We start from the raw sequence: 20299 nt of genomic DNA, 5'->3' as shown, positions 1-20299 counted from the left end.
TCGAAATAAACTTGTCCCGCATTGGAGTGATGGTTTAGACACGATTCTCAGTAGAACATCGAAGTCAGGCGACAGTGGCTGCGATCAGTGTGCGGGTGGGTGACCACTTGGATCGGTCTACGAAGGGACAGAGGGTGAGCGGTATGGGTCCTCGTTAAACTGTTCTACAGTTAGGAGCTCGACTTCGCTCGTAAGTCTTTGGGCTACCGAAGCGGGGTTGCCCTCCCTCTACAGAGAATCAAAACTGTGATGGCATGTCTTTCGATCATCCTCGGGGATGTTTCCCAGACCGTCGCCAATAGCCCATTGTGCAGCTCTAGTGCGACGTAAATGAACTACAACTAGTGTCAGATAAATTCGATAAAAAAAAACATTAAGGGGTAGCACGTGTGGTCCACGTCACCAAATTTAAACTTTTAAAGTTGTCTGATACAACGCGCCCTTCGTTAAGACACGGTTCCCAGCAGATCACCGAAGTCAAGCATCACTGGCTGTGGTCAGTGTGCCGGTGGGTGACCACGTGGATCAGTCCGCGTAGGGTCCGAGGGTGTGCGGTATGCAGGGCCGGATTAACCTATAGGCACACTAGGCACGTACCTAGGGCCTACGAAATTCATGGGCCTGCGAAAAACTTGGGAGAAAAAAATTTGTTGACATAAATAATTTAGCTTTAAAAACAACAAGTGTATTTTGCACAAAATTATGAAGATACAAATAAAAATATAATATTTTTCGGTTATAAATTATTTTACAGAATCTTATGATCTAATATATCACTTTTTTGCTATTTTTGGATTCAACGAAATCTTGTATTACGCTGTCGAATTCCAAACTACGCAAAATGTCGTATTCAATAGACATAAGTGCGAGCGATGCCAAACGATCTTGATTCATTGTTGAACGCAAATAATTTTTTATCAATTTTAATCTGGTGAAAGATCTTTTAACTTCTGCATTTGCATTCATAATTCCTTCTGCATTCATAATTTCAATAATAATTTTGCATTCATAATTCCTTCTGCATTCATAATTTCAAAAGATTTACTTTTGACATGTTAATTTCCTTCACTTAGTTATCATAGTAGTATCATGAAAACTATGAAGCTATTTGTAGTATAAATATTTCTTGTAATGAATCTCACTATCAATTTCACTGTTTTCTTTGCTGATTTGTTGTTGTATTGTTGACGTGAAGTGTTTACATAGTTATCGATCGAGCTAATCATAATGGTATTATCGATATCAACTGCAATATCGGCAGTATGTCGGTATTGCAGATAAAGTTCGATAAACAAATTTGAAAATTAAAATCCATATTAATAAAAATGTAAAAAAAATATGCAAGAAAATTTTAACATATATTTTGAAAAGAGGGGTGGAGTGGGGGAAGGAGGGGAGGGCCCAAAAACGGCTGTGCCTAGGGCCTACGAAAGGTATAATCCGGCTCTGGCGGTATGGGTCCTCGTTAAACTGTTCTACCGTAAAGTGCTCGACTTTGCGCGCAGGTCGTCGGGCTACCGAAGCGGGGGTGCCATCCCCTCTGCGGAGGATCAAAATTGTGATGGCATGTCTTCGGATCATCCTCCGGGATGTTTCCCAGACCGTCGCCAATAGCCCATTGTGCAGTTCTAGTGCGACGTAAATTAACAACAACAACTATATATATTTATCTTGTTCAAATTTTCAATCTTTCATAAAATACTATATATTCATCCATTCAACTTCAAATACATTTTTTTTTAAACTTGTAGTGTTGATGTTAATACAGTGTTTTCAAATATTAATTCATTCATTAAATTTAATCAATTAATTTTAGTTTTATATGGGCGAAACAATTGCAATTATTTAATAAAAAGTAACTAAAATAAAAAATTTCTTTGTTGACCTAAGTAGGAATTGGCTATAACTTTTTTTTAATATTATTACTTGTTTAGAGCTGAAAGACTTAAACATTTCCTTCCGAATCAATTTAGTCTTTCTTCCTCTTCTGAACTTATGATTTCTGACTCGCCGCTCTTCTTACTCGAACCTCATTCCTTCAAACTTGTAGTCTGTCAATTTCAAACGGTATTATTCGAACTTTTAAATGCAAGAAACAATTTAAAAATACAAAATATTGGAGCACCGATTGAGACGCTTAAGGAGATAAGAATCTCGGGATTTCTTTTTTGTTGTAGTTAATTTACGTCGCACTAGAGCTGCACGATGGGCTATTGGCGACGGTCTGGGAAGCACCCCCGAAGATGATCCGAAGATATGCCATCACAATTTTGATCCTCTGCAGAGGGGATGGCATCCCCGCTTCGGTAGCCCGACGACCTGCACGCGAAGTCGAGCACTTTACGGTAGAACAGTTTAACGAGGACCCATACCACACACCCTCTGTCCCTACGCAGACTTATCTTAGTGGTCACCCATCCGCACGATTTCTTTTTTGCATCTACACTTTGTTATTGAACTTATAAACAGTAATTTAAGCATACTAACTCAATTTTTATGCAAATCGGCCAATTATTAACATAAATATTAATAATTCAGTGATCGAGCGACCGCCATCTTTGATATCTTTATAACAGAAAAATGTCCAAAATACTTTCTAATATACTTTCTAAATATTTCTTGAAAAAAAGAAAAAAAAAACTCCATTTTCGAACTTTCCAACAGAAGTGCAGTCTAGTTCTAGACTCAAAAGTAACACTACTCATTTTCTCGCAAAGAAAGTAACGGGTTTTCATATTGCAAGTTCTATGACAGATAAATTAATCGAAGCCGACAGAGAAATTACTATAACATAATTATTTATTTTTTTTATTTTTTTTTAAAATCTTTTATTGTGAGTAAAAGTGACCGTGACTCCTAATATATGCAACCAGACCAGAGCATTGACTCTTTATATCGATTATGATTAATAATCTCAATCACCGGTCGTCGTTCGTTAAGTTTCCAATATCGTTTTCTAATAAAATTATCCGCAGAATAACCTTAAACTTGTAGGCACAGGTGGATCATATTTTAATTCTGGCGAAAAAAACGTCTGTTTCCCGAGGGTGTATCCGTATACTGTTCTGTGAGTCAGTAGGTCAACTGCCATTGCCTTCTTTTTTCTTTTTTTTTGTCTGCCTATAAATGATAGTGAAGACTGCCCGGTCGTCTTTAGAACTCTAAACCAAGACTTTCATGATTACGAAATCGTCTGCTCTTTCCGTACGTTGCTTCAAACGATTTAGAGAGTGAGTACTTTTTCTTTTCCTATTAATTTTTTTTTTAAAGCATATGAAAACTTGTTTTATCGAATGTAAAATTATTTCTAACTCTCTCATTTTTTTAAAAATGAATTTATTTCCTTTAGAAAGCAACAAAAAAGAATTTAATTAAATTTGCAGTTACAAACAGTCCTTAATCATAAAATTAAATTTGCAAAACAAAACTGTTTTGACATTAACTTTTTAAAAAAAATGGGTTTCTCATTCATCAAGCATTCAAATTTTTAAAAAAAAATGCATTTGTATATATTTAAGATTATGTTCGATTATTGCTAAATAACTCTTAAATCTGCGTAAATTAAATTGCATTAAACTAGAGAAAATTATTAAATTTTTTCTGTCAATTTTTAATGACATACGTTGAACAATACTTTAATTGTTCACATATACAAAGCTAGTGTCAAGAAACCGTGATTTCAAAGAACGGTTAAAAACTATATTATACAAAAGCAAAATTTGGAACAGTTTAATAGAACATTAATAATCTGAGTACATTTTGGAACATTTTTTTTTAAATATACGTATTTCGATTCTGTTTTCAAGTGAGTTTACTTTAAGACGTAAGTGTATATAGTTACGCTAAGACTTCTATACCAAGTATAATGTTTGGTTATAATATCGCTAATCTACTTTGTCGATTTTTTATAATAATCAAACAATGAAACAGTGTGCAAAAAAAAATTAAACCCTGAATTACGTTTGATCTATTGATAGGATTTTCATCAACAAGGACGCACCTCATCTCAATGTTAATTTCTTAGGATCTAACATGAAATATGCTAATTAATTAATGGAGACTATGTTAAAAAATCAGACCCAAAAAAATAAAATTAAAAATTTTGAACTGGTGGTATGGAGAATAATAAATAAGTCGATGCTCTTTAATGTTCTTTTCACTTTCCCGATTTTCTATCTTTAGAACTTTTTTAACAATTAAAGAATTTTGGCACACAATTGTAAAACTGTTTAATTCTAATTCGATGTAACATAGCTTTTAATAGTTTTTTATTTATTTTTTTTTTTATTAATTTTTTTTTTCTGTAAAAACATTTTTAATCATAAGGTTTTTATCATTTTAAAATTGCCTAATTTTAAATGACAAAATGCGAAATTTGAACCGAATTGGTAAAATAGACAGAATCAAACAGAAATCAAATTTTAAACATACGACTTTTTAAAATTGGTTAATTCAGGAAGTATTATACCTGTTTCGTTCAAATTTTGTATTTTGCCATTTTAAATTGCACACATATATAAATTTGTATACCCTAAAATTTAAAATGCTTTCTAAACTATTACTAAACTGTTGAAAAAATATTGAATGTCTATTTAACTCTTTTTACGATAAACGGCATTTAAATATTATAATTATATATAATTATTATTAGTGCCGCAGTGGACTGATCGTTAAGACACGGTTACCAGTAGAACACCGAAATCGAGCATCACTCGCTGCACTTAGTAAGTAGGTGGGTGACCGCTTTGATCAGCCTACATAGGGACGGAGGGTGCGCGGTATTGGTCCTCGTTAAACTGTTCCACCGTAAAGTGCTCGACTTTCCTCGTAGGTCGTTGGGCAACCGAAGCAGGAGAGCCATCCCCTCTGTAGTGAATCAAAATTGTGATGGTATGTCTTCGAATCTTCCTCAGGGATGTTTTCCAGACCGTTGCCAATAGCCCATTGTGCAGCTCTAGTGCGACGTAAATAAAGTACATACCTAGTCCTCCCAAATAAAAGAATCTTTAATGTGAATCATTTCATACACAGTTTAAGAAAGTCAAGGATAACCTGGATGGTAGGGCACTGGCCCATGTCCAAGAGTTCGTGGGTTCGATCTCGCAAGCCGAAGACTCCCTGTGTAGCAAATAGTGACTGATGCACGTTAAATCTGTCGAATCGCAAAGTCCTCCATGTTTCCATAACAAATCAATACCTCTGGGGGTTACTGATCCAGGAGTTTCCTTGTCTTCTGGATTGGTTCAAAATTACAAGGCTACGGAGTTGAACATCAGTAGTCGTAAACCCAAAAATTGGGTGGGCTGTTTAACGATATAAAATAAAAATAAAATTTACAGTTTAAAACTGATTCCATAAGTGCATTCGTTAACCAGAACTGAATCTGCATATTTTTTCGTAGAGGAATACTAAATTTTATTTTTGTGAATCTATTTAAATCGTGAGTTTTTTTATTATCATTTTGCATATTTCAACAAAAGATGCGTCAAAAAAGTGAGAGTTCGAAAAGAAGCAAAATAAAAGCAAATAAGAATCCAAATAACTGAAGGTGCGTTGCCAAAATTGGTCATAGCACACCAACTTCATTCTGCCAGTACAAACTGAGATATTTCTAAAATTAGGTTAGAATGATTATTATTTTCGAATGTATTTTATTCTAAATGATATCACGCATTGAAACTCAAAATGTTTGGAGACACAAGATGCTAACAGTGATACCACATTTATCCCAATAGTGTTTTTGGATTCCAATAAAACTTTTCTTTGTATTATCTGGTAATTTAATAATTCCTTCTCGGGAAATACTACTAAGAAACAGTTAAATGAAGAAAAAAAATATCAAGCTCCTCCAAGTCGTAAAGAACTTTTGAAAGAAAACAAACAGAAGCTCTTTTATATGATGCCCTTTATTCAAAGATTTCAGATGTTTATAGGTATAAATTTCGATTTTAATCGTACTGGACCAACAACATAAGGTGAGATGACTAAAATCAGCTTTTACGTCGACGAAGGAAAAAAAAGAAAATAAACGTAAGATCTGTTCTTTTTCGGATTTAATCCATTCTATTCGATTTTTGATGAAAGTCAGTCAAAAAAGTGTTAGATTGCCCTTTATGTGGATTCCAAAGAAAACTTCGAGAAATTTATTAATTTATAATGAATTCCATATTCACTATCAGCGAAGTCAGTAGCATAGCAACAATTAACTTAATTGAATGCAATTAACAAACATCATCTTTATACGCCCCAAAAAAGAAATCTAAAAAAATAACGAGTTGTTTGTTTACGAACGACATTCGACACACGTAATCGGAACAAATGTGTGGGTACATTACTGATGGGAACTTAAATATATCTACTGACTCACTTAACTCATTATTATAAAAAATGGGGTTAATGTCACTTTTGAATATTGAACTTTATGGCATCCTATTCAATCCCCTCCCCCCGAAATGTAGGTTGTTACAACTTTACAATACACAATAATATCGTTGTACGTCTTTCAACAGTTCAATTTAAGGCAACAATTGAAACTTTTCACATGTTCTCCGGAATTTAACAAATTCTGTCCAGTGATCAGTCCAGCTTGTCGAACAGTTGTATTGCCAGAAATGTTTGAGTCAAAAGGTTCAACATTCTAAATTGGCTCCATTTTTCGTTTGGTAGTCTCAGTGATTTTAAAGTACATATTCATTTCAAAATTTCCTTCCTTAACCCTTTCGCGCCGACTGTCACAAATACGTGACAGCAAAAAACCGTATCAATCAGGGTAAGAAGATAAAACTGGTAATCAAAGTATTTCTTTAGCAGTTTATTTGTGGGCGGAGTTATAATTTTTTGATTTATTTAATTCACCATTACTTTGTTCAAAATAAAACTATTTAGTTATACTTTGTTTTAACATTGATTATATATATGATTAAACTAACAATAATTAAAATAAAAGCAAAGTAAGTCTGTCAAATTAGTAACGACTACATTTAAGCTACCGTTTTTTATTTAATTGCAACTTGATTCTGATTTTGTACGAATGCTTTTCTGAATCACCCGTCCCCAAGGGGTTAAAACTTAAAAAAAGAACAATAAATATTTTGTGAAATTTCCATACAAAAATTTTAAATTTTCAGTTGCTTTTTGGACCTGCCTTAGATTGCTTTAAAAAAACTAAAACAAAAAGGTCGTTGGAGGTATTTTTATGATACTTTATTTGAAATCACACTATTAAATATTTCCTTTAAGCTAACAATCGCTCGTTATTTTAATGGCTTTGATGCTTATGAAATATACTAGTTTTACTTATAGATAATGATGATTTGAAATAATATTATTGTAAGAGAAAAGAATGATTATTGTAAATTAATCTTTATTATTGGAAAGTAATTATTAATCTTTATTATTGGTAATTAATAATCTGTAATTGTAATAAAGATTCATTATTGTTAACTTAAAGATTGAATTCATTAAAAGATTAAGTAGCTGATATATTGACCATTAAGTTTATTTTCTTTAAAAATTTCAAATTTTTTATTTTATTTAGGATGATTTTGTATTTCAATGCAATGCATCCGTAAAGTCATGGGGCACTCTTGGCCAGTTCGCGATTGAAAATTCTCTATAGGCAAACTGTACTTTAACGCGTTTCTATCACGTTGCGTTTTATGTTATTTTTTTTGCAATTTTTTGGTGTTTGAATTCACTCAAGTTTGTAAATAACCTTTTCTGACTTATATAAGGTCTTTCGTAATTACCGCCTCTATTATATATTTTTAGATATCACACTAAAGATTCGGGGGGAATTACGGGAGATTAAGGGAGAATTTTAAAATAATAACTACAGTTGAAGACAGGACTGTAAACTTATCTGATTACAGAAGAAAACTGAGTAGTAAAAAGGTTACTATTAAAAATATTTTAAAGTTATACATCGGGTAATCAAACTGGTTTTGGTATTTTTAATTACGCTTCTCTAACGAATGATTTGGATAGCGTTTTTATCCTTCTACCTTGCTTATATCTTAAACTCGCAACACCTAATGTGTGTGTTTCTTATTTTCAATTTTGCCAAGGATTTTTAGAATTTATATACATATATTTAAAGAGCAGCTGTTTTTCTTTTAAAAAAAATTGTTACAAATTTAATGCTTCTATGAAATTTATCATAATTCTAGCCAATATTATGTTCACAACAGTATAGCTCGTTCAACAGGAGTAGGCACTTGGCTCCGCCTTCATCACGTGGTATGCGACGATGCTATTTCGCTATTTTTGGGAGAAAGTTGTGAGCAATCCTGAACAAGGTTGCTAGTTGGCGATAGTATGGCAAAAATATTTAGTTCGCAAACTTTATCTGCATTTTTTTTAACATTAAATATTTCATAAATTTGTTAATATTTCTCTCCATTTCATTATGATATTTCTCTCTTTTGAGTGAATAGTTTGTCCTTTTTGAGACATTTTACAGAGAAAACAGCAGTTTTTAAATTTAAAACATATTTAATTAGCTAGAGAAACGAAAAGAATAATAGCAGATGATAAAGCGAAGTAAGTGACTGAAGTCACTATTTGTGTTTGACTCGCATTAAGGGTTGTCTCAATTTCAAGCGCGGAGATGTTTCTCTTCTTACTCCCGCGCTGAAATAAACTCTGCATCCGAGAAGGTAGTCAAGTGCCAACTCCTGGTGAACGAACTATTGAAGAAAATGGCGTTAAAAGAAAAGATTTGCAATTAATGGCAGTTTTAAAAAAAAAGAAAAAGAAAAAAAGACTGGATTGTAATTGTTTTTGACATAATTTTTAACGTTACTTTTAACATAATTTTTAAAATCAATAGTAAGCTGCGTAATTAAGTAAGCCATTAAAAAGATCCATCTTTTTAGAAACAGGATTCCTGAAAATAGCAAAATGTTTTTACATTATACGAAAAATCAATCACTACCCACATATGTTTGGTTATAGGAACACATACCGAAGAAAAAACAAAATGATGTTTATTAGGCATTAAACATTACATAAAGATTTCAGAGACAAAATAGTAATGTCAAAACAATAAGATTTAAAAAAACGAAGAAATTAAAAAAGGAAAATACAATATGAAAATTGAAACAAAATTGCTAAAAAGAAACTACACTAAAAATATCTCAAAAGTTCTATATACATACATATAAAATGTGCAAGTTATAATGCTGACTTAAATCCAATATCAATATCATGACACTAGTGACTGCTTTTTTTTATTTTGTCGAAAATCTAATTGCTTGTAAAAAACATTACTGCCACATAAATCTCTTTTTAATTTAGATCAATGACGCATTTAAGTTTTTGTTTGAATGTTTTTAGATATATTTCAAATATAATTTTAAAAAATTATGAGAGCTACAAAAGTTTTTTAGTACCTAAAAATCAAAGTTTTAATTTTTTAAAATTGGAAATGTAGCCTGATTTAGCTTCAGGTTATTTATTTTCTAAGTGTTCTTTTCATAGCTGTCGTAAATTACTTTAAAAAAATTGTTTCGATTTTTCTATTTCTTTTTTTTGATTCACAAATTAGTTGGAACAAACGCTAGAATTTAAAATATTAAAACAAATTGATAGTTTTAAAAAAATGAATATAAAATTACTTTTTAAAATTATTAGTTATACAATATGACATAGTTAAAAATATACTACGTTTCGAATAGAAAATGTGGCAAAAGCTGTTTTGTAATAAATAAAAACATATATTATAAGAATAATTTTTCTCTTAAATTATTATAAATACCTGAAAATAAGAAGTTTGAAATGAACAAATGTTTGTTTTTAAACATTTTCCAAGCAAAAACATTTATTATATTTCATTCCAAACCAGTTGCTCGCTTTAAACACAAATCGAAAAATGCTTTCACTAAGAGTTATGTGAAGATGAGCTTTTTTTCTGGTGATTAAATTGTTTTTTTTTAAAGAAAATAACTCACTAAAAGTCAGACACTTTACTGCTTCCATTGCCGTTTTTGTTCGGCTTCACTTCGAACATGTGATTTTCTGGAACGCCCTTCTCTCCCGTCCAGTGCTGTTTACGATTCCGCATCCTCTGAACCAAGAAGACGCACAAAAGGATCAACAAGATGAGAATGGGAAGAACTATCCCCAGAGATATTCCCGTCACTTTCTTGGCGTAATCACCCTCGCTGATGCACTGCGGGTTCACACCCCAGCTCCAGAGTCCAGTCTCTCTGCACCTCCTGTTCTCATACCCGACCAAACGATAACCCGAATCGCAACTGAACCTCACAGTTGTTCCAACAAAGTAACGGATCTCACTCTTTCGTCCGTGCCTCGGCTTCATCAACTCCGGGCAACGGATGGTCTGCTTTCTCACATCCGAAGCCAACTTTTCGGCGTAGTTTTCGTGGTTTTTGGTTGCCTTGGCGAAGTCAAAATCACCCGTCACTATGAAATCGAAACGGCAAGAAGTGGAACCCGCACATATGTTCTCTATGACATGATCCTGATAGCTGAAGTTCTTGGGAATGGGAGGCGGTGTTTCATATTCCGGTACAAACGTGGCATTGTCGTACTGCGCAAATGGAATGGCATTGTGGTAGAACAAGGAACGACCCACTCTCTCGTTGCCTACCTCAGTCACACGATATTCCATGCCGAATCTGTGATGCACATCGTACGTTCTCGCATCCGGAGTTATGTAAACTATTCCATCCGGAGCGGTAAATTCATCATCTTTATTTCTCGACCAATTTCCAAGCAGTCCTCTCGTCTTGTTTATGAAGCTCACTGGTAGATAAACGTGCACGGCCATGTGACCATTTTCCACCATCACCTCCACACCTGCTCCTGAATCGAACATGGCCACGATGTGCGACATGTTGTAGACGTTTGCCGGCTGAAAGAGTGTCACACCTTTGAAGAACTGCACCCGAAGACTGTTGTCCCAGAAATAGACGTATTCGTTGTCCACTATGATGTACATGTGGTATTGCCACCTTGCTGGAGCAGGTCGCACTCGGAACTCGACAATCGAAGAGACGTTGTCCCTCGCTGTCACAGCCATCAATCGCGTGCCGTTAATTTTGGGGCTGAAATGATATTTCGGATCGGGTTGCTCGAACCTTCCCTGGACGTCTAATTTATGCAGCCTGTGATTGACCCGAGTCAGAACGAATTCTCCTTTTCCGTTGAATGTATAGTTGTGTTTATCAAAAGTCAGAAAGTGAGGGTCTCCGTACACCGATGCGACCCCTGGTGTCTGGTAAAGTGAGCAGTCCTGAGAAGTTCTCCAGTATTTAAACATATCGCACGTTTCAGCATCGTCTTCGCCTTCCGCCCACTTACAGCAGAAGAAATAAGGAGTGACGTCGTGCAACCAATAGGACAAGGAAGGAATCATCATACGTTGTTTGAATGGGTGCTTACCGAATTGGAATGCTCTTGCTGGCCTACCTCCGTACATCGTGTCACCGGTCCTTATGAGTTCACCATGATCGTCGTAACAGCAAAGCTGTCCAGCCCCTCCGACTGCTGGTCTTCCAGATCTCACGCAATGGTAAGCCGCTTTGTGAAATGTCTCACACTTACGATCGATTTCGTTACATTGGAGATCGGGTGCAAACCTGCCAGCGTCCAATTTGGCTTGCTCTAAAGTACAGGGGCATCTGAACAGAGTGATAGCGAAGCGATCACTGTATTTTTCTCTCATGTACCACTCCTTGCAAATATCAGCCTTCCAAGTTTTTCCGTATTTTCGATACCATTGATGTCTGAAGTACCATCCGAGGGGTAAGGGACCTGACCACAAAACCGGAGAATATCTGGCACCACTACCGACCACTTCGGCATCCGTGATGTTGATGGCAATGAATCCAAAAGTAATGTCCAGCTTATCCCAGTTCCATCGATTTTTAAACGTTTCCAAGTCCAGGTTGTATTGTCCGTCTCCGGCCAGAACAGTATCATCCGTCAGGACGTCGATGTATGTAAGTTTAGGATAATGTTCGCTACTCTCACGGTAGCCCCAGAGAGCTATGGTCACCGGATGCCTTCTATCCCATGTTAATTTTTCATGCTTCCATTGCAGAGTGAACCTGCAAAAATTGTTTTAATTATTATAGAATGCAAGAAAACACCCATGAAAAATTTCATTACAATCGGCATATTTTGGAAAGAGTTCCATACAAAATTTCATACTGTCAACTGTGGTTTCTTTCTAAAATATCTTGTCCATCTTCTAAGGTCTTATTAAAACTTATCCCTTTTTATGTTATTTGATCAATAGGTGTCTGAGTTGGAACTGCATTTCTTAAAACAAAATTTAAATTTTAAGGAATTTGTTATATTTTCATCCATTTTTTTTAAAAAAATAGGTCTTTTCTGCAATACCGATTTTTTATCGTATCAAGTGATTTGTCTGTAAAAGTTGCTCCGTAACCACCAATAGCCATATATAATTAAAATTTCTCTAAAAAAATTTATTGAATACAGTTACAAGAACTAAAAACTTATCTGATAAACAATATTAAAAAAGGGGGATTCAGTTTATTCGATCAGTTTATTCATAATTTATTCAAATAGATTAAATTTTATAATTATTAAATGTTTTATGCTTAGTTTCAATAATCAGCTTATTTTCAATAAGTTTCAATAATTTTACGAATGTTATTTAATTTTTGTTATACAGTGTGCCAAAGAAAAACGGATCACTCTAATTAACTTTTGAACAAATGATCAGATCTTTACGTTCTGTCACTGCCTTCTAGGGGGTGACCTCAAATATGCTAATTAGAGCAGACGATATTTAAAGTTGCGAAATAAGACGCAAAATTAACTTTCTCTGAGTAAACATAGCTTTTTTTCTATGGATTCCGGTTTCTGACCCCCAAAAATATAGGGAGTAGCCGCTATCTGAATTTTATGATCCCCATAGTCTGTCAGGAGAGTGGTCAAAAGTTTGGACCCCTTAATGATAATTTTACGTCTTTTGCTCTCTTTCGAGAATTTTTTAAGGGTGTTAAAATTTTTTGCCCAAAATTATAAAATTTATTTAGTCCAAGACAATTCCATGCAAAAAAAACTTTTAGTGAGTATTTATTACTCTTTATTTTATTTTATAATAGTCAAAAAAAAGTTTGGATTGTGAAGTTTTCATATCATTTTAAAGAATGTATTTATACAAGGAAAAATACAAAATGCGGGCAAAACCGGTCTAATAGTTTCTGAAAAATTGAATTTGAAAAATACGTCTTTTTCAAAATTCGATCTCTAAGAAACTATTTGACCGATTTTGTTCATACTTTGTATTTTGCTATTTAAAATTGTAATTGAAATGATTGCAAAAAAAATTTGCTTTTAATTTCAAATTCTTTTTAACTACTTCTGAATAAAATAACAAAAAATAATAAATATTTACTAAAAGCTATTTTTTTTAATGTAATTATCTTTGGATCAACAAATTCTATAATTCTGTGCGAAGTCTTTTCAATTAGCATAAAAAATTCCCGAGATAAGATAAAATACGAAAAAAGTAAAATTAATATTAAGGGTTCCAAACTTTGAACTACTCTCCTGGCCAAACTGTGGACACCCTATTTCCCAGATTGCGGCTAACCCCTATATTTTGGGGGTCAGAAATTCGAATCCATTGAAAAAAATGTGTGTTTATTGAGAAAGTATGTTTTTGAGTCTGATCACGTAATTTAAAATATCGTCTGCACTAATTAATTAGCACCCTTTCGAACCATTATGATTGAGTTCAAGAATTTGAAAATCCGATCATTACATAAAAAGTTATTAAAGGTGGCCAGTTTTTTATTTTGCTCACTATACATGTGTAAGCCATTTAAGCAAATATTTTGCCGCATCCCAAGATTCCATGAAAATTTCTTAATAGCCACTGGTCGGCAAAACTACATTTTTTTCCCTATAACAACTTTATAGCAACTGCAATCAATTATTTATTAAATTTTAGTGATATAGCAATCTACTTTCGTAATCTTGTCGCTACTTTTAGTTAATTTTGTTGGAGGTTTCATTTTACACTCATGTTTATATATTGATATATTGTTTATATATATTATTGTTTATATATTATTCATGTCTAAATATTGAACGAAAAAATATTCCCAAAAAATGTTTTAGAATAATAAATGAACAAAATTATTTTTTAAGAATTTTTTTTTCTTCAACTTCTTATGCCTTTTGTAACGGTGAATATTGATTTCAATAAATTGCTAGATGGAATGTTTGCTGTTTAGTTGTTAGCTAAAAATAAAAATAAACTTAAAGAATATTGGACATTTTCACTGGCTCAGCTGATGGAATCTCGTAAGATTTGCACCACTAAGATTTTTTTATTTTATAACCGTCGTTGTATAGCCAACCCACCTTTTGAGTTTACGACTACTAATGTTCAATTCCATATCCTTGTCATTTTGAACCCAATCCAGAAGACAAGGGAACTTCTGGATCAATTATTGGGAAAAATTTGCATTCGTGGAGGACTTTTTTGAGGAAACTAACCAACATTTGCATAACATGGAGAGGAAGACCACGAGAACCTCCAACGGTTAACCTGACGGAAAAAGGGCTCTAACCCATGATCCGTCTACCACTGATATTTCACGTCAGCACTGTGGTCGGTACGTGCCGGGTCCAGAATTCATATCGACCAGCCATCACTGGGATTCGAACCCGGGCCACCTCATTGGGACGCGAGTGCTCTATCCCCTGAACCACCATAGTTCAAAAATTTTGTAGGTGCCGGATATTGAACCCGGGGGAATTACTAAGATATTATTTTATAACCGTCGTTGAACAACCGACCCAATTTTTGGATTTGCGACTACTAATGTTCAACTCCATAGCCTTATAATTTTGAACTAATCCAGAAGACAACGAAACACCTAATCAGTACCCTCAGAGGCATGATTTGTTATAGGAACATGGAGTACTTTGTGACTCGACAGATATAGCGTGGACAGCTACAATGCGGCTGGGATCGAAGATTACTAAGATTAGAAAAATTAATTAAATTTACACCATGTTTCTTTACTAAAGTAACGTTAAAAATAAACGCTACAAACCACTGTGGGCCAGAAGACCATGATCTTTGGCCAAAAGTCAAAAATTAAATTTTCAACTAAAATATATGTAGGCAGTTTTAATATTGCCCAAATTAATTATTCATAATCATTCCAAACATTATAATTTACTTTTTGGACCGACAAGAATACAATGTAATGAAAAATATGTAAAAAAAAATTTTTCAAATGTAACTTATAAATTTTTATTTCAGAAATATATATAGGAATTTCACCTTACTGTAACATTTTTATCAGAGTAATTAGTCTGAAATTATAGTACAATTTTTTAATGTGTTGGATTAGTTAATACTCTTGACAAATTTATAGTTTATATCTTATCATTTGACATTTTACAATGTTTGAGTGACTTTCGAAACTTAGTACCAAAAAGTTTCACAAGGTAATTAGCTAAACTTTTTGTTGTTGTTTTCTTTCATGTTTCTTCTTTCGAAAAAACCTGCCCCATTTTGCTCGTATTGCAAAGGTGGATTAATTATACCGAAAAACAAAAATTATGTTTTTTTTTTCATGTCTTCGCGTTATTTTGTAATATAACTTCGGAAACATAATTTGATTTTCATTTTTAACATAAAATAACGAAAATTATTATATTTCCATTGCTATATTTAATTATTTAAGCGTGCTATATTATTTTTATTTTTGCTAGCCATATTTCAGCCGCCATTTTGTTATTTTGGTCTTTTTTAGTGTATTTCAAAATTTCAACTACGAATTCAATTTACCTGCACAGAAAAACCCCTAAATAAAAACCCCCAAATTTTGAAACAACTTTTATCGATATACTAATTTTGGCCACGAAGATGCTGGCCCACTGTGCAAACTAGTGTTTTTGAGTATCGCGTGAAAAAAAAGTGCCGTTACTTGTTAATTTCTACCACCGATCTAGTTTTTTCCTAGTAGGGTTGCACAATTCGAAATCACAATCATCCTCCTAAATATATATATATATATATATATATATATATATATATATATATATATATATATATATATATATATATATATATATAAAAATCCCATGCATAAGAGCATACACATTAGGCATACGCAATTAAAGTTTTTAGCGAAGGAAAAACTACTAAAGAAAATGGGTCGAAAAACTAAACTTAAAAATCTGTTTGATTGTCTGAGAAAAAGGAGATTGTTAGGAACACGCCCATATTTTATCAGGTAATGAAACTATGAAGTTCCACGTTTCAGAGTAGTAAATTTTTAGATTACAAAGAATGTTTTTATTCCTCATTTAAATTTGTCGATAATAATAAAATATATTTTTAAAAATCAACACGGAATACTCTGTACATAAGAAGCACTTAAAACAGAATTATTTTCACTGAAAACTGTTAGAAAATGTTTGAAATTAAGGTTCAGGTTTAGTCATAAATAATATTAAGAATGTCTCCTATTTTTAGGGCGTGGTCATGTTCTCAACGTAATACCAGTTATTTTAAAAGCGTAATTTTGTATAAATAGTCTGTAGGTAATAGTAAATAACAGTTTATTTGATGCTTTGACCACTGTGTTCAGGATTAAAATAAATGTATTAAAAAAATTCTGTAGGTGAGAAGTAATTTTCGAATGAATTAAAAAGAATTATAATTATTTAAGAACTTTAAATAGTTGTATTTTCATTAAAATTTTTCACTGAATTGTCTTCAACTAAATGCTTTTTGTTATTTATCAAGCTAATCAAGTTTAGATAAAACTACAATTGATACATTGACTTTGTAATGTCATAGGTTAAAAATAAATACAAATAGGAAGTGTATAAAAAAATCTCCGGAATAAAAACCCATTACATGAACGTTTAAATGTAAAAATATCGCCTATAAACTCTTGCAAAACATGTCATTATTAAAAAACTACGGTGCGTCTAATAGTTTGGTCTAATTATCATAATATACTAATATAATACTTGATATAATAAATATTCTATTTTTATATAATATACCGTCTAATTTATCCTATCGTCGAATTTATGTCATATATCGTCTAATTTAACCAATAGATATACGAACGTAAACAAGTGCAAACCGGTTTCAGTCGCGTAAAAACAATAAAGCGGTATAGTATCACGTGATAAAGATTTTACATAGAATCTTATAGTGCGTCTAATAATTTATCCAGGTCAAAATTTTCGAAAAAAATAGTTTAAAATGTTACCTCAGTGGTGCTTCCAGTTTGTCGCTGCCTTCTAGAATGTTGACGTTAGCTTCCACCATATCGGGAGGTTGAATATAGTATTTACCATAGAAGAGAAAAGGTCCGTTGTCTATGGAGACTGACAGATCGACATATCCGTGGTACATGACGGGAGGAGATATGCAGCTCACGTGATTCTCATCTCTGTAGATGCCATCCGTTTCCAGTGTGTCGAACTTGCAGCGAATAATGCTTCTCGGATCGAAGAAACAAGGTCCTGTCAGATTAACCATCGTACCACCCAGCATGCTTCCGTAACGAGGAAAGAAGGTCAGCTTCGGTCTTGTAGGCCAATTAATATCAAGGTATCTCTCGATGCAGCATCCGGGCCAGATCTCTTCATCTATCTGGAAAAAGAATCTTCCCCTCAGGCCGTTGCCGAATCCGAGAGATGGCAGACGACTCACTCTTGGCTGTTGAGAATAGGGTTCGAACTCGTAAGCTCTGGTTCGATTACCGGCGTTGAATCCTATGAATGGGGGAATACCTTTCTGTCCGTCGTAATTGTCTTTGTCGGAAATCCAACCGATGGTGTCGTAGTTGAACATGGCGTAAGTCCTCTTCTCGTCTGTTGCGATCACCACTTGGTAGGAGTTGGTCTTCAGTGTGCTTCCGGGGTAGGCATTGGCGTGCGTGAGGTTCCTCCAAGTCACAATCATGGCGTAGGTCGGCTCAAAATCTGCAGCTCCAATCATGCCATCTCTGAAATCCATTCGAATCCTCTCCCTCAGCGAATCGTTCGATTCTTTGGCCATGATGACCATCTGAGAATACACCCCAGCATTGTCAATGGAGTTTGGAATGTCCTGGTAACTGAACCAGGGGGCTATCATGGAAGGGTCCTCTTCCCTCGTCGGATCTCTGATGTAAGGGGTGGGGAACTTGATGGGGTAGTCGTACGACAGGAGACCTTTGTTGAAAAGAAGGTATCCATCTCTGTGTATCCAAATGTACCTGAAGTCGAAACCAAAGAACGGAAGACGGAACGGAAGTGGGGTGTCCCGAATGGCTTGACCTCTGTTGATGGTGTCGACTAAAAATTCTCTAGAATGAGGATACAGAAGTTCAGAACGAAATCTCCTCATGTCGACATAAGTAGGAGCTTTCAAGGGAACGGTTTCTCGCTGTTTGGGTAGAGCAACATTTTGAAATAAAGCACTTTGTAGAAAAGATGCAAAAACGAATATCCAAAGCAGCTGCGCCATTTTTTTTCCGTTCAAGAAAAAAAAAGGCACTGCGTTAAAAAAGATTATGTTCTTTAGTTCAACACCCAAATGATATACTTCGAACTCAGGTAAGTGCGTTATCACCTTCCCTAAAGTAGATAAAAACATCTACAACGCGCAACGGAAGAAAAGAAATGATTGGGTAATGTTATTTCAAGCATAACTTAGATAAGGAGGCCTCTCTTATCAGAAATGATGGTTTCTCATTTTGAGATTATTTTTTAAAGTAAATGAAATGACTCAACTGGTATAAATTCTCGGTAGAAAACATTTCTTATTATGGGAACATCCGTAAAAATATTTTATGTCGTAGATTTTATTGCAAAATTCTAATGCTGAATTTAAGTTGCTTGCAAGATAAGAGCTATAAAATGTTTTGTTTGTACGATCGCACTAATTTTCCTACTAGATAGATCGCTAAAATTTCGATGCCATTAAAAATCCTAAATAATGTAAGCATGATCAATCGCCAATTGAAATTTCAACGACTTTCTAACTTGAACAAATCAACAAACACCATCTTAACAAAATTAATAATTTTCTTTAAAAATAATATTTGTCGATTAAACAGGAAAAAATAATTTAATTTTCATCCTATTTAAATCGAAAAACTTATCATTTTAACTACAAATACAATAATTACAACTACACTACGACTTCATTTAATTAACACTCCCTCTTTTCTCTAAGTTTTCCGTTCTGTTAGAAATTAAAAAAATTTCCTATTTAATCTACAAACCATAGCTTTTTTAGATTGTTATTTTTATCTACATTTATTTTTAGAATGAATCATTTTAGAGAAACGGTGCTCTAAATTTCTGTCTAATAAAGAACTTTTCCTTACTTCCTGAGGAGGTTTATAAAGATATCTTCAGTTTTCAGAGGCAGACACTTACTGCAGCCATCAGTTTAAGGAAAAAATGAATATTTAAACTGAATGTGCAACGAAATACATTTTTCTATGCTGCAGTTGCTAGATGGATTTTTTCAGCTACAATTTGTACTATATATTTTACAAGAAGACAATGAGTGTAAATTTAAGCTCGCTAAAATATCTGCTGACATCAAATTGATATTTTGATTTTATGCCATCTGAATTATACCACGCTTTAACATACACCCCTTTAACATACATAGGCCCTTCGCAGTCAGACTAACCGTAAGAGGTTCTAGTGGTCTTCCTCTCCAAGTAACGCAAATGCGGGTTAACTCCATCAAAAAGTCCTCCACGAAGGCAAATTTCTCTCAATACTCGATGTAGGAGTTCCCTTGTTTTCTGGAATGGGTTCAAAATTGCAAGACTACTTAGTTGAACAGTAGTAGTCGTAAATCCATAAAATTGGGTCGGCTGTTCAACGACGGTTATAAAATAAAAATATAAAATACACCATATATAGGTGCTGTGATACAGCACCCATTTTAAAATATAAACTTTTTTATTTGTTTTAGGTTCATATATTCATATTCACTTTTTAAAAGACGAAACTGGTAAAGTTATATGCTAAAAGTACAACAGAAAGAGAAAGTTAGCATATTTTTTTCGAATTAAAAAAAATGTATTCACTCTTTGCCAGTATGAATTGGTAAAGTTATACGTCAAAAGAAGAACTATCATTTGCGTATTTGTTCAAATTTAAAAAAGAAATTTAATTTAATAATTTCGTTTAAAAAACAGCTTGTTAGCCATTTTACTTAATCGTGTTCATTTACTTTTCAATGATTTCAGTTTAATCTTTTGATTTTTTTCTTCTTTTTTTTGTACATTTTATCGTTTTAATAGTT

General features: G+C 33.5%; 2 protein-coding genes across 2 annotated transcripts in view; one reads left to right on the top strand and one right to left on the bottom strand.

Annotated features, from left to right (window-relative positions):
• Positions 1 to 2973: 2973 nt before the first annotated feature.
• Positions 2974 to 20299, top strand: part of LOC110282031 (uncharacterized) — a 33408-nt gene continuing 16082 nt past the window's right edge. Inside the window, exon 1 of the mRNA XM_043050022.3 lies at positions 2974 to 3230. The gene's annotated coding sequence lies outside the window, so the exon portion shown is untranslated. The remainder of the gene's footprint in view (positions 3231 to 20299) is intronic.
• mesh (sushi domain containing 2 mesh) lies at positions 8970 to 18619 on the bottom strand. The gene is made up of 2 exons (XM_016056386.5): positions 17253 to 18619; positions 8970 to 12074 (listed from the first exon to the last, which is right to left on the bottom strand). The coding sequence occupies exons 1-2, from the start codon at positions 18494 to 18496 to the stop codon at positions 9950 to 9952; spliced, it is 3369 nt and encodes a 1122-aa protein (XP_015911872.2). The 5' UTR covers positions 18497 to 18619; the 3' UTR covers positions 8970 to 9949.

Source organism: Parasteatoda tepidariorum, chromosome 4 (genome assembly GCF_982258835.1).
Source record: "Parasteatoda tepidariorum strain Cologne lab strain chromosome 4, Ptep-v5.0, whole genome shotgun sequence".
Lineage (NCBI taxonomy): Eukaryota > Metazoa > Arthropoda > Arachnida > Araneae > Theridiidae > Parasteatoda > Parasteatoda tepidariorum.
The sequence above is the reverse complement of the archived record's forward strand: the minus strand, read 5'-3'. Positions and strand labels throughout refer to the sequence as shown.

Excerpts from the sequence above, each read along its gene's own strand:
- mesh (XM_016056386.5), bottom strand. The coding sequence starts at position 18,496 with ATGGCGCAGCTGCTTTGGATATTCGTTTTTGCATCTTTTCTACAAAGT. Across the intron at positions 12,075-17,252 it reads AAACTGGAAGCACCACTGAG|GTTCACTCTGCAATGGAAGC; the intron begins GTAACATTTTAA and ends CAATTTTTGCAG.